At 46.9% G+C, this 14,755-nt stretch overlaps 1 protein-coding gene across 3 annotated transcripts in view; it reads right to left on the bottom strand.

Annotated features, from left to right (window-relative positions):
* stard13a (StAR-related lipid transfer (START) domain containing 13a) overlaps positions 1-14,755 on the bottom strand; it is a 34,835-nt gene that overhangs the window by 8,311 nt on the left and 11,769 nt on the right. For all 3 annotated transcript variants that reach the window (XM_048237561.1, XM_048237562.1, XM_048237563.1), the window contains 4 exons: positions 8,762-8,833; positions 6,217-6,298; positions 2,935-2,998; positions 102-1,699 (listed from right to left, as the gene is read on the bottom strand). In XM_048237561.1, coding sequence (XP_048093518.1) covers positions 102-1,699; positions 2,935-2,998; positions 6,217-6,298; positions 8,762-8,833 — 1,816 coding nt within the window. The remainder of the gene's footprint in view (positions 1-101; positions 1,700-2,934; positions 2,999-6,216; positions 6,299-8,761; positions 8,834-14,755) is intronic.

Here is a 14,755-nt window from a genome sequence, read left to right as displayed (position 1 = left end):
AAACCAAAAACATCCTTTTTTTTTATAATTCATTTTTCAAATACCCACAGTCACAAGTCTTCCATGTCTTCTGAAATGAGCTGCCTGGCTCTCTTACTCACCTCGGTCTGGTCAGCGAAGCCCCGACTCCCGAGTCTCTCCTCTCTCGCGTGCTGGTTGAGTCCGTGTCGTTCAGCGACACCCCGTCCCGTTCGCCGTCACTTGGCGTGGCCAGTCCCTCAAAGTCCAGTGTGATCTGGCTCGCAGACCCCACCCCTTTCATCCCGTCCTCGTCTTCCTCCCCCTCCTCATCCTCCTCGTGAAGGTGACCCTCCCCCTCGCCGTCGGGCGGGAGCACGTTCCTGGACCAGTGGTCGACGATTTGCTGCAGGCCGTTGACGTGTTGCAGGATGTCGTCCAGGTGTGGGAAGAGGTCCTCCTTCTCCAGGTCCATCAGGTCGCCGGTGCTGGCGTACAGGTGCGAGCCGGGCACGTTGTCGTAGACGCTGATGCGGCTGCCGTGCGGGCAGCAGCGGCCGGACAACCGCCCCCCTCCTCCTCCTCTTCCCCCCCGCGTCTGGCTATCACCACTGGCCCTCCAGTTTATCATGTCATTGCTGGAGGGCGCCAGGCTCTCGATGGACAGTGCTTTGGGGAAGGTGCCTGGCTTGTGGTCTTTGGGCACGTGCACCACCAGGTCGTCGTAGGAGCGGAACTGGTTCCTCCGCACAGCACCAGCTCTTTTGGGGGTGGAAGTGGTGGTGGTGGTGGTGGTGGTGTTGGTAGTGGAAGTGCTAGCGTTTGTTTTACAGTCAGTGTTAATATCAGTGTTAGTGCTGGTGTTGGGGCTAGTGCTGGTGTTGTTCCGGTCCTCGGTCGGTTCAGCGTGTTCATGTCCAGTCGAGAGCACATCCATGCCCTCCAGGTAGACGCCCCCACGCTTGCTGAGCAGGTCCGTCTGCGTGGGCAGCAGCTCGGCCACACTGTTGCCCTCGGAGACACCAGCGGTGTCATCCGCGCCGCCGGCGGTGCTCTCTGAACGGTCAACGAGGTCCTCATCAGTGGGAGACCGCGCAGTGGCCCCGCAGCCGCTGACTGGCGTGCTGTGGTGCCGGAGACGCGGCATGGTGCTGTAGAGCGGCGGGAGGGGGAGCTCCTCGCCGTCGGCGATCTGGACGCAGCGCAGCGTCCGCAGAGCGTCCGGCTCTCGCTGCAGAACGGGTCCGCTGATGACCAGCGAGCGCCGGTCAGGCCGGCCCAGTGAGCTGCCCCACGAGCGCAGCGTCTCCATACGCCGCATGAAGTCCTTGGCCCGCGTGCGCCCGTGACGACTGACCTTCGCCGGCAGGGAGTGGTAGTGCGGGAAGTCGCCCGGCGAGTGCTGGGACGCATGAGCGGAGTAGGCGCCCGGCGACGGCGTCAGGGAGAGCGAGTCCGGCATGAGCACGGAGGCCGAGTCCTCGCTGTGCAGCGAGCACACCTCGGGCTCGCTCAGGTCCGTCAGCACGCTCTCGCTGCTCACCGTGGGCCGCATGCCCGAGCCCATGCCGTCACCGCCGTCCGCGCCGCTGCCACTGCCGCCGTCCGACAGGCTCCGCCGCTGAGGGTCGCTGCCCAGGAGGAGGTCAATGTCATGCAGGCGGGACCAGCGACGGCTGCTCGGCTCAAACGTCCATCGGTTGCTAATCGCCAGCAGGTCGTCCTCATCGGAGTCTTCGCTCTGGCAGAGACACACACAACCAAACGTTCAGCTTGAAACATACCCAACTAGTTCCAGATACCAGCGCTCCCTAGTCTAGACCACTACATTTTTTATACCACTACAAATTTATACTCTTTATACTACTTATATAGTTTGATATGTTCAAATAACATTACATAACAAACTATAATTGTTCCATTATTTTAGTAACACTGACATCAGTAAGTATACTATTACCATAAACAACTCGCTGGCTTTAGTAATATTAAACAATATGAGTAGTAGCAGTAGTAGAAATCCTACTATGCTACACAATTGTTAAAATGCATCAGAAAAATATATATGAAGTAATATTAATTGCAGTAGTTACAGCAATATGTATATGTTAAGGACTATACATTATTAATGTCTGTCAAGGAATTCTTAATATAAAACGTTACACTTAAAGTAAAGAGACATAGTAGGCTACATGAAAATAAGATCAAAGTCAAAAAGTCAGGTCACAATAGGTCACATTCCTGCAGAGATGCTCAAGTGTTACTTTTCAAGATGAATAAAGAAATAACAATGGTCAAATTATCAAGTATCCACAAAACTAGGTTACATGGGATTAAAGGGATGATAGTTCTTTCAAAACACATAAAGTGATGCAAGACAAAACAGAGTTCTGCAGTACATCAACAGTCTATGGCATCAATGAGTTCCTTCAAGCTAGAAGAGTAGGGAGTCGTAAAGGGCCCATCTAGGTGAGAATATGATACTCATGTTTATTCTGCTGTAGTGTATATCATGCTTTTTACAAACAATACAAACAACCAAAACTAAGACCAACGGATCCCAGTTTACTTCAGGTGCATCCTTGGGTACTGTGAACTTAACACTAAAAATGACAAGTGTGATGTAGTTCTTATATAAATACAGGTACACGTTGTTATAAAACTTACTGAGGGTTGAAGTTAGGATTACTGTAGGTTTAAAGTTAGGATTAAAAACGCAATAGATTAGAAGTACAATAGTGCTTACATGGGAAGTATATTGTTTTTGAATTAATTTATCTAAGCCCACCGTACTACACATCACACACCTCATTTAAGATGGGACTGAACAAACTGAACAAACAAAACAGATTTAATATTCTAAATCATTTTAGTTTGTTTTTGGTGATTAAATACGGGACATAATACCAACAAAGAACATCAAAACTAAATACACAAACCACTGATCATCAGTATATGTGGTAAAGTTCTACTCACTCTCTTCTTGGGGAGGCTGACGTCCAGTTTCATGGAGGCACACTTGTTCAGCGTGTTGAGCCGCCTAGAGCAGACACAGTCCTTAGGTCAGCACCACACACAGGTTCTCTACTACCCACACACTCTCTCCTCTCTAATCGCCTAGAGCAGTCCATTTTCTCAAAAAACAAACAAACACACATCTGATTGGCTGTGCTGTTCTAGCATTATAATCCTTAGGCTGAGGTCCTCCCGCGCAAGGGTTCGGGGAAAAGATGCACGAAAACACTCAAGAGATGAAGGTGGGACTGAAACTGAGACAGAGAAAGAGAGAAAGAGTTTATACATGGGTGGGTGTGAGAGCGACAGAGAGAGAGAGAGAGAGAGAGAGAGATAGAGAGAGAAAAGAGAGGGAGCAAAGGGGAATAAAAGCATGCAAGTGAGACAGACAGAAAGACAGAGATCCTCTTCCTGTGAGTCTTTGATGTGATCTTAAAGCACCTCTTAAACTCTCATCTGTCTGATCTTCACCACAGGGACTTGGCACACACACACACACACACACACACACACACACACACACACACACACACACACACACACACACACACACACACACACACAGGCCACCAGCTGGGGTCACACCGCTATCACAAGGGTGCCAGGAGACACTAAACATGTGCTGGATGCCCAGAAAAATAACACTGACTACAAGACCAGCACATACCACTGCCATTCCATTTAGCAAAAACGGCAATATCTCTCCACGTCTGTCCTAAATAAAAAAATCTCCCATTTTTCCATGCACTCCTTCAGTCAGATATGCGTTTCTATTCTTTCTCCACTGACACTACATGCAGAAGAATTCCCCTGAGTTTCCCTGGCATGCAAATCTGTCAGAGCATGACCCAACTTGATTAGGCAGCAGTCAGTACGGAGAATTAAAGTGTTGCCACATAAAAGCTGTGTGTGTGTGTGTGTGTGTGTGTGTGTGTGTGTGTGTGAGAATCCAGGCACTGCTCTAGTGAGGGCGTGAAGTGTGTGTGTGTGTGTTTGTGTGTGTGTGGGTGGGGGTTGTGTTTTCTCTGACAGTAAAGCTGTCAGATCCTACTAATACTGTCATTAGTGTCATTGAGAGAGGGGACACAGAGACAGAGAGAGGGAAAAGTGTAGAAAAGGGCAAGACAGAGAGAAAGAAAAAAAAAAAAAGAAAGAAAATGCGCATGAAAGAAAGAGGAGAATGAAAATCAAAACGTAGGGGACTAGAAAATGGTGACAAAAAGAAAAAGTGGGTGAAAGACGACAAAGGAAATAACTAAATGGAAAAAATGTCAACATTGGAGAAAAACTGAGAGAAGAAACGGTGAAAAGACCAAGACAGCTTCGGATGAAGAGACTGTTCAGAAAAGGGACCACTGAAGGAGAACAGCAAAGGCTTGACCTTTTTTACCCAATGACACTTAAAGGTGCAATCAGCAATTGTACACGATTTCAAGCCCATACATTTTTTTGTCACATTCAGCAATCATCTCCTGGCGACTGCTAGCTGCCCATTCTGTGAGTACACTGTAAAGACAACTGGTCTTTGTAGGCAGCCCAGGCTCCGAAAACTGGAAACTTGTGCTTCATTTGGTCCTTGGTTAAAATATAATCTACGCTGTTTTGGACAAAAGCGTGTGGTAATGAATTTAAACATATAACACATAAACATAAACAAATGTAACTTCCTGCACAATCGCTGACTGCACTTTTAATTGCACCACAACATAACAGCTTATTTTATCTCATTAGGAATATTTACAAACCCTGACCACAAGGTAAACGACCAAAGCAGAGCATAAGCAGAGCTCCTCATAGCAACAGACTGGGACCGCATGAGCCAAAGAGCCCAAGAGGGACAGAGAACCTGCTGTAAAAGCTCACATCTACTGCTGTCGGGCCCTTCAGCCTAAAACACGGACACACACGGCCATCTGTTGGTCTCTCCCTCAGAACCCCCCCCCAACCACCCCACCCCACCCCACCCCACCACCCCAGGCTCTCCGAGGCTGCCCTGGCCTTTGAATCCCACTTTAGAGAGCAGAGGGCACAGACAGCACAGGGATCAAAGGGGCCAAGGGACAGGGACACTGGTTTATAGAGGATGCGCGAGACAGGGATCTACAGAGGTGGAGTTTGCCCCAGGGTAAAGGGGGGGGTGGTGCTGCTAAGGGGCCCGGGACACAGTTTTCACGCAGCCTCTCGTGGGGAGACAGATGGACGGGACGTTGGAGATCAGAGCGGCCCTTGAGACGAGCAGGAGACCCGCTCATTCATTTCAGTCTCATTCCTCACTCCATTGGTGCTAACCGCTCTCCTATCCATTCTTAAAGGAACCATATGTAAGATTGTGGCCAAAACTGGTACTGCAATCACTTTCAAAATACTGAAGAGCGGTATATCCCCTCCCCCTCCCCCCTGACTCGAGGTTGCACACGCGGATGGAGAAACACTACTGACTTTGTGATTATTAGATAGACCAAAACACAACATGACATGACAAAACATAACATCAACAACAGTTGAGGGCTGCAACTTCACTTTTTAAATGACAATATCCTGGCTGGACTACTGTTGTCAGTGATATAAGTATTTGAAATGAACATGATTTCTTAATGTCTAGTGACATATCAGGGCCATTTTATGATTATTTTTTTTCTTACATCTTTTAACTGTTTTCTAAATATGGTTCTCTCTTGTAATATCTTTCTATCTTACCATACTGATTATGTGAATATGCTTTGGACAGTAGTGGGACAGGCTGGGGTGGTTGGTTGTGAGGAAGAGCTTTAGTATGTGTGAGTGTGTAAGTGTTTTGTGTTACTCTGAGGACCCCCTTGAAAATGAGATGTCCATCTCAAGGGGTTATCCTCTAATAAATGAATTTGAATTTGAACTGCTAATCAAATCACGGCTAATGTGCAGCTTTAACATGTGGTTGGCAGAATCAAATAGAAATTCTGTTTGACGCCCACTGTCAGTTCGACTACTTTAATAGAGGCTTGGCATCCCAACTCCTTAAAGGCCCTGACTCCTGTCAGTCAACAATTCATCGATTCTTTTACTCTTCTACATTTGCTGCACCTGGAGGTCTCTGTGGGGAGGAGAGCCCTTCTGACTTTTCCCAAAACACCCGCAATGCAACATGGGACAGAACTGACCCACACATGCCACCACCATATCCACCCGGCATCCCCACAGGACAGTGGATCCATTGCACGCCTGTTTGTCATCAAGCTCGTAAAAGCCGGTTCAGTCCCTTACCGGCATAGGGGCTCCACAAGGTCTTTGTCCAGGAAGTCGTGGTCCCTTTTGACAGCCGATATGTCGATGGGAAACTGGGAGTCTGTGGGAGGATAGACAGGGACATAGAAAACAGATCACCAGGGCTGTGTTTCAGAAGCAGGTATTCATTACACAGATGCACACATGAGACAGTGGGGGTTTCATAGGGTATTCAGTAACAAACAAGATGTGGCATGTGAGCGGTATGTACTAATTCTCGTGCGGTAGCGGTGTGTGACTATGTGTTACTGAGGGTGGTTTAAAGTGTGCCACAGTTTCTTGCCACCCTTTCAAAACAAACCTTTGAGATGATGAAAAGAGTAAGAACAGTAAGCACACCGCCTGCACTAACGCTGCAATTAGAACAATTATAACAACTGACAACTAACTAAACTGTCATGAAAGTGTCCATTTTGGCTAATGTTGTCATGCTCATTTCGGCATAATCTTCATATCTTCATATTGAACCTTCATAATGAATCCTATGGCTTTTGTCTGATCATGAAAAAAGCAATTAACTAGGTTCCTACAAAATGACAAAATAACTCTGACAAACGACACTGCAGGTGGAGAAATAGTCTGCCCGGGTTCACAACCTAAACCTGACGATGCAAATCCCTGTTGCTTTGAATAAAAGCATCTGCTAAATGCCATTCACTCATTTCATAGAATATCTCTTCACATGGAGCTAAAGCATCTCCTCACAAATTTACATACAGATACATAGAGATATATAAGACACACCTATTCTTACACGAATGAGATGCATTTAACTTCATACCTCCCAAAAAAACCACACTGGTGTAAATAAATAAACATATTGAAACAAAGGGGGGAATGAAGCATTCTGATGAATTCTCCTCACTCGGTCCCTCGACCCCTGTGACCCCTGCGCTAGCCCAGGCGGAAGACAGAGGGAAGGGCCTGAGTTTTCCATGCGGAGATAAGACCGGGCCCCTTTCCCATGACCTCCTCCCCGCCACCAGAAACGCTCGTCTGCAAATAGCTCACCTCCTCCGTGGCTCCCGAGCGGAGAGGAGAGGAGAGAGGGGGAAAAATGAGTCCTCGACTGAGAGCACACAGCTGTGTAAATGTGGTGTTCATTCTCTCTCTCTCTCTCTCTCTCTCTCTCTCCATCTTTCTCTTTTCCTCTCTCTCTCTCTTTCTCCCTTATTCAGTCACACCCCCTCAATCTTTCACTTCCCATATCTCAACCCCCTATCTTTCTCTCCCTCCCTCTCTCTCTCTCTCTCTCCCTCCCTCTCTCTCTCTCTCTCTCTTTGGTTTTGGTCTCCCAGACTATCATTCAAATGAGGAAAGGGTGTTTGACAGTTACTCACAGTAATTGTACAGATATAATGTGATGGAGATGTTTATGGTAACGCCATAAAGTTTAGATCACAATATGCTTAATATTGTAAAGACATAGTGCTAGGAGGACACAATGTCCACAGTGGATAGCAAAGATTCTAGAACAGAGCTCTGACCTAGAATCTTTGATGGATAGTTTTGAGTTTTAGGAACAGCAACTGTGAACCATATGGGATGAGATGACTGGGTTGTCCAGCACTGCGTAGGAAATCCCATCAGACCCACAAATTCCTGATTTTCTACTGTCACTTGACCCCACAGCTGTGCTTGATCTGGAGACTGATCTGGTGTTTTCAAGTGTCCATTTGTGTGTGAAGGGTGGGGTTGGCAATGAAATGTACTATTATTTTTTATGTGTGTGAACATGTTGTGTGTGGGAAGGTGTGTGTGTGTGTGTGTGTGTGTGTGTGTGTGTGTGTGTGTGTGTGTGTGTGTGTTTGTGTGTGTGTGTGTGTGTGTGTTATGTTTTATTGAGTGCATATGTGAGTCTGTCAGTATGCAGCTGGGTATTTTGTGTGTGTCTGTGGGCACGGCTGTGTGTGTGTGTGTGTGTGTGTGTGTGTGTGTGTGTGTGTGTGTGTGTGTGTGTGTGTGTGTACATGTTATCTCCTGCTGCCCTTGCTATACTTGTACAACTATAATTCCACACCTCATGCAAGACAAGCTCACCCTGTCCTCCCTCCTGTCTCTACACATCATGCTGAGACATTCTTACTGAATTGGCCATATTACCTGCTGCTGTCTTGGAGTGTCTCTGTGTGTGTACACTTGATACTCTGCCTTCCAATCTGTTATGTCTGTTCGCTCCTTTAAAGTAGGACTTTTGCTCGCAAATGCAAAGCAGATGCAACCGCCCCACACACACACCCACACACCCCTTCCTCCTTGCTGGCCCCTTATGAGTTGAGGGTTTCCTGTTAAAAGGGAAGCTTTTCCTGCCCCTTCGTCACTTTAGTGCCTGTTGTAGGTGTAAAATTGAGTTTGATGGAATGCATGTGTGTTTTTGTGCATCTGTGATTCTGCCAGAGGGACTTGAGTAGCCGTGGTCACATTGAGGGCACCCGTGCACCAGAGGAGGCAGCGCAGTGTGTGTGTGTGTGTGTGTGTGTGTGTGTGTGTGTGTGTGTGTGTGTGTGCAGTAGCTCTGGCCTACCTTCATACAGCTGGGCGTACTGTGGGAACCCCGCAGCCCTCAACCAATCGCATGCTTCCTTCGCCTCGATTTCTGCAAAACAAAAGACGAGAAAAGACACCGTGTCAAGTCACACATAATGCGCTGATTTTTTTTCATACATTTATATGCGATATTACTTCAAATAACATGGAGTGTGCAATTCAACAAGGCAACAATCTGTCACAGCATGTTACTAAGAGTCTAAGCGTGAGGGTGTACTGTTTCAGCAGTGGCAAGTCAAATGGATTGAGACAGCTTCATGTCAACAATACTTGTCACAACCATCCCATACAAGATCCCTATGACAGAGCAGCTTGACAATGCAATTTGCATTTTAATTTGAAATAGCTATTGTAATCAGTGGTTTTGAAATCCATTAAGGTCATACTTCTCGTGCCTTGGCTGTGTTGTTTAAACTGCTCTTTACTTTTGGCTGGAGGACGATGGAAACAACATCCTACTTGAGGGTAAAAAAATTATTGTTTAGTGGGAAGTTAATGACTTTGAATTTTGTATTATGGCCCAGCTAGGAGTTGACAAGGGCTTTCTATTTCCATCTAAACAGGATGCGACCAGTAGCATGTGAGTGATTACATAAACCCCTCCACCTCTCTTTTTACGAGTACCACAACAATAGCACGTACAGCAAAGTCTGTCGAGGACAAAGAGCTCCAGGAAGATTTCTGCAGAAACTCTACACTTGCCTACAGAGGCCTTTTCATTTCAAAGCGCAACCAGACATTCGGAGGGAAATCTTAACCACACGTAATAATTATAACGTCTACACAAAATTCTTTGCATTGTTGTTGTCAGCACTTGGAGATAAGTGCTGAAAATGTGTTTAATGTCTCAAGAGGTTCTCGTCTGAAACAATAAAAAGATGCTTGGAGCTGGTTGCACCAACTGGTATTTGCTAAGCCTAGTCTTAACTGCTAAGTTGGTCTTTGTTAAGACCAGGCTTTAGAATGGATTTTTACGTCGGCTGCACAAATGGAATTTACACCTAGGCCCGGTCTTAGGGATGCGCGTTCATGGGAATTCAAATGTGTACTTATCCTATTAGGAATGCACAATTAGATGTTAAAGTTTTTATCCATGAATGATACCGACAAAGCCACTAATTGCCTGGCTGGGATAGTCAAGTATTTAGTTAAAATGAGTGCTAGCGTGCTTGTTTTAATGCTAGGTTTAATCAATTTATCATATAATTTAGGTATTGCTTATTACACATAATTGTCAAAGACAACTGGATGTGAGTATCTGGGAGGGCCTTATGAAGGCTGCTGGATGGCCGGATCTGGCCCCTGGGCTGTACTGAGCTGACGGAGACTGTAGAAATGAGAAGTGCTTAAATTTGGACCAAAGGCAATGGGCATTCTCAGCATACATACAGTATGAAAATGTCCTCCTGTGTGTCTGAACTGTCCTATTAGTCAGTCAGTCAGTCTGGCCAAACACGTCTGCTAAAGGAATGAATACAATGCAAATCTAAACAGATATCGGAAGCAATATGGAGATTCTGCAAATGACCGTATGTACCGTAAAAGAGAATCAGGTGAAGAATTCCACTAACAAATCTTTTTAGATGTCCATATCCTTCCAGCTAGCCTCACATAGAACATGTGCCACCTAAGGTACTGAGCACCTCATCAGCATTTCTCAGGCTGTTTTTCGTCCCATGCTATAGGGCACACAAAAGGGTTGAAGGCAAAGGATACTGTTAAAAATCTTGGTGTATTAATTGACAGTGATCTAAGTTTCAACAGCCACATGAAAGCGATAACTAAATCAGCTTTTTACCACCTCAAAAATATTGCCAAACTCAGAGGGCTGATGTCAAAACATGACTTAGAAAAACTTATTCATGCATTTATCTCCAGCAGGGTTGATTACTGCAATGGACTGTTCACAGGCTTTCCTAAAAAGACTATTAAACAGCTTCAGGTGACACAAAATGCAGCAGCTAGGATTCTAACAAAAACTGAAGAGAACTGACCACATTACTCCAATTCTTAAATCCCTGCACTGGCTTCCAGTAAGTCACAGAATTGACTTTAAAGCACTATTGCTTGTTTATAAATAGATGAAACTTCGTGGGCATGTAACCCCATATGGATAGCATGGAACCATCGTTTTTCGTTTTGATCTGTAGCCCCCCCCACTGTACTGGACCCCCCGAAAGGAGGGTAGGGCAGACACAGTTTTCTGTGATTTATTCAGCGTGATTTATTTATGTGGAAAAAATGTGCTGGACTGGGCGTCATATTTTGTACCGCTCTGCGGTACATCTAGTTATTCTTTATTTTTAAATGATTTTACCTTGTGTTTTATGTTTTCTTTTTATTATGATCTTTACCTTTTAACTATTCTTTGACTATATTGCCTTTCTATGCTTTTATTTGTTATTATTGTTTGGTTTTGTTTATGTAAAGCACATTGAATGACCTCTGTGTATGAAATGTGCTATATAAATAAACTTGACTTGACTTTACTTGACTTGACTGCTGCTTCACTCACATACAGAGCCTCTCAGACAGACACAGTCAGCTGGCCTTTTACCTCCCAACGTTACGTCTTCCTCTATCAGTGTGTCAGAACACTTTATCTTTCTGTCTGTTTATCCATCCATCTCTTTTTCTCCATCTACTTTCCTGATTTCTGTCCCTTAACATGTCTGCCTCTCAATATTTTATTCAATCTATTTGTTTCTGTGCCACTCTCCCCTCCCTCTCTCTCTCTCTCTTTCTCTCTCTCTCTCTTTGTCACACTATCCAGATGTTGTCCCTAGAATCACTCAATCACACAGACAGGCCTCAGTCCCAGCTGTACTCATCTTCCTCAGCCCTGGTGACGTAAAGACTTGGCACGCTGATGATGATGATAACCTGGGCCCGTTGAACTTCCACAAACACACACACCCATTCACACACACACACACACACACTCACACACACACACACATACACACACACACACACACACACACACACACACACACACACAAAGACACACACACACGCACACACAAATACACACAAAGACACACACGCACACACACACACACACAAAGACACACAAACACACACACACACACACATACACACAAAGACACACACACACACACACACACACACACACACACACACACACACACACACACACACACACAAACATCTGCTCTCATTAATACAGCACCATGCTTCTTGTAATCCTTCATTCTCCACAGGCAGCAGAGCATGTCACCTCATCTGCCAAACCAGAAGCCCTCTTTCAGCGCTTCCTCTGCTCCTCTCAGGCACCCGTTAAACTGGGGACTGATCCTGGGTCAGCCTCAAACCAAACCTCCCTGCCTACTTGCTACCAGTGCAGTCTGTCGGTGACTTCCAGAAAAACTCTTGAGCAGGCGGTGAGCTGTCAGAAGTGCTCAGTGGCTTGGGCTGCATGTGGGAGTGATTAGGGTGACATAATGGGGGTATTAAATGGGGTGAAAACCCCTTCTTCCTGCCCCTGTGTTGTGCTGTTGCGTCCTTTCCTCCTCTCACCCCCCTGCCCCACACTTAAATCTGAGTCCTCCTCTGACACGAAACCATCATTTCCACATGTCACCACACTCCATTACTCCCTTTCCGTGTCAGGGCTGATAACTATTATATCCCTCACCTGCCAGCTTGTAATGAAGAAGAATGAATCATGGAGGAGATTAACGGCATCCAAACCCCCCCACCAATCCTTCACCACCTTCACCACCCTCCCAAACCTCTGCTTCCAATTTGTGCTTTGCCAACACATAGAGGGGTGGGTGGCGGTGGTGGTAGTGGTGGTGGGTGCTCTGAGAGAGTGAGAAGAGAGGTTTTTGTTTTGGGAGGGGGCATTCTTTCTGTCCTTCCTCAGACAACCCGGCGTGTGGTTTGGTGGGGGTAATTCTTGGGGCTGGAGTTGGTGGGTGGTGGTGGTGGTGGGGGTAATTTTGGGGCTGGAGTTGGTGGGTGGTGGTGGTGGTGGGGGTAATTCTTGGGGCTGGAGTTGGTGGGTGGTGGTGGTGGTGGTGGTGGTGGTGGGGGGTGGTAGAAAGACCCCTGGGAGCATTTTTTGCGGCACATTAAACAGGCTCCATCCGGGCCGCTCCAAAAGCACAGGAGGGGAGCACCGCAGGCTGGAGCCAAAAGGCGTCCTTGAGTCACTGCCCTCCGGTGCCGTGGGAATAACAGGCCCCCCATCTGTTTTCCTCCGCAATGAGGGGTTTAATTAACCCGGGAGCCCCTCCTGGCATCTCTCGGAGAGCAGAGGACCTCCACCCCGACTCCCTCCCTCTCCCTCATTCGTTTCTTTCGGGGACAGGGGGCAAAGCACAAAGCTGCCCCCGCGGACAAATAACCCTCTCGACAAGGTGCCACTTCGCTAATCCTTCCCCTCGTTCATGGGCAGTGCGGCCCGACACCCCCCCCCTCCCCCATCCCTCCATCCGCACCGCCTTGCCACCTCTCCCCAGCATTCCTGGCTGGCGTGATGTGACAACAGGCAGCGCGCCATGAGAGGGCACAGCAGGAGTCTCCCGCCTGGCGGGCAGAGGGCGAAATCAAAAGCATTCTCCTGAGAGAAAGAGAAGAGCGAGAGAGAGAGAAAGAGAGAGAGAGAGAGAGAAAGAGAGAAAGAGAAGAGTGAGAGAGAGGAAAGAGAGAGAGAGAAAGAGAAAGAGAGAAAGAGAAGAGTGAGAGAGAGGAAAGAGAGAGAGAGAGAGAGAAAGAGAGGGAGAGAGAGAGAGAGAGGAAAGAGAAGAGAGAGAGAGAGGAAAGAGAGAGAGAGAGAGAAAAGAGGGAGAGAGAGAGAGAGAGGAAAAGAGAGAGAGAGAGGAAAGAGAAGAGCGAGAGAGAGGAAAGAGAGAGAGAGAAAGAGAAAGAGAGAAAGAGAAGAGTGAGAGAGAGGAGAGAGAGAGAGAGAGAGAAAGAGAGGGAGAGAGAGAGAGAGAGGAAAGAGAGAGAGAGAGAGGAAAGAGAAGAGAGAGAGAGGAAAGAGAGAGAGAGAGAGAGAGAGAGGGAGAGAGAGAGAGAGAGAGAGAGAAAAAAGAGAGAGCCAGGGGCCTGTCGCTTACTTACATAGGCCAAGTTTTACTCCTTTTCTGTGTCCTCAAATATCACCAATCGTGGGTGGGTGATGTCTTTCTCCTCTGAAATTTCTCTCCCTTTCTTCCCTCCTCATCCATGATTCTTTCAGGTCTTTTTCTGTCTCTCTTGGAACCCTGCTCCCTCTCTTCGGCCCACTCTTATTACCTGCCTCCATCTCTTTGAGCCGACGCCAGAGAGAAGGGACCCACGGCAGCCCGAGGGGCCTCAAAGCCCCCCATGTCACTAAGCCACTTCCTGTCCACTCAGCTTCCAGCCAGGAATTAATATACACTGCCCCAGGAGACAGAGCTAAAGCTTCCTGGACTAAATTGAAAGATATTGACAATGCCGAGCGCAGAGTCTTAACCAAGCACTGGGACTTTGCGGGTGTATGACGAGATCAGAGCATCAATAAGAGCCGTGGCTCAGCCAAAGAGTAGCAAGAGCAGGAGTCAATGTGTGGATATCCGAAAAGCACTGTCTGGTTTCACTAGGCTTCATGATATTCCTTTTACAAAACACTGAAACCTTCTATTGCCCCAATCCAAACAGTTGACAGACAAATCCTATTAGTCATAAGCAAAAACAAACTATAACCTACTGACTAAAGCTACTAACTGGAGTATAAGTGTCTTTTTATGTCCATGGCCTGAGCCCTAATGAGGTCAGATGTGTGTGTGTAAACAGTAGAGGTCATGAGGTCATGGTTTGAAGGAGCCTATAGGAGAGGCTGGGCATGGATGCTGCTCCTACGATGGGAACTGAAGACGAGAGGTGGAAAATCACTTGTGATTGTTTTAAAACAACAGACAGCACTTTGGATCGCAATCATAAACATCAGAGTAGAATTGCTTGCCGGCACGTGCACATA

Source organism: Alosa alosa, chromosome 2 (genome assembly GCF_017589495.1).
Source record: "Alosa alosa isolate M-15738 ecotype Scorff River chromosome 2, AALO_Geno_1.1, whole genome shotgun sequence".
In the NCBI taxonomy this organism is placed as follows: Eukaryota; Metazoa; Chordata; class Actinopteri; order Clupeiformes; family Clupeidae; genus Alosa; species Alosa alosa.
This window is presented reverse-complemented; position numbering and strand designations above follow the sequence as displayed.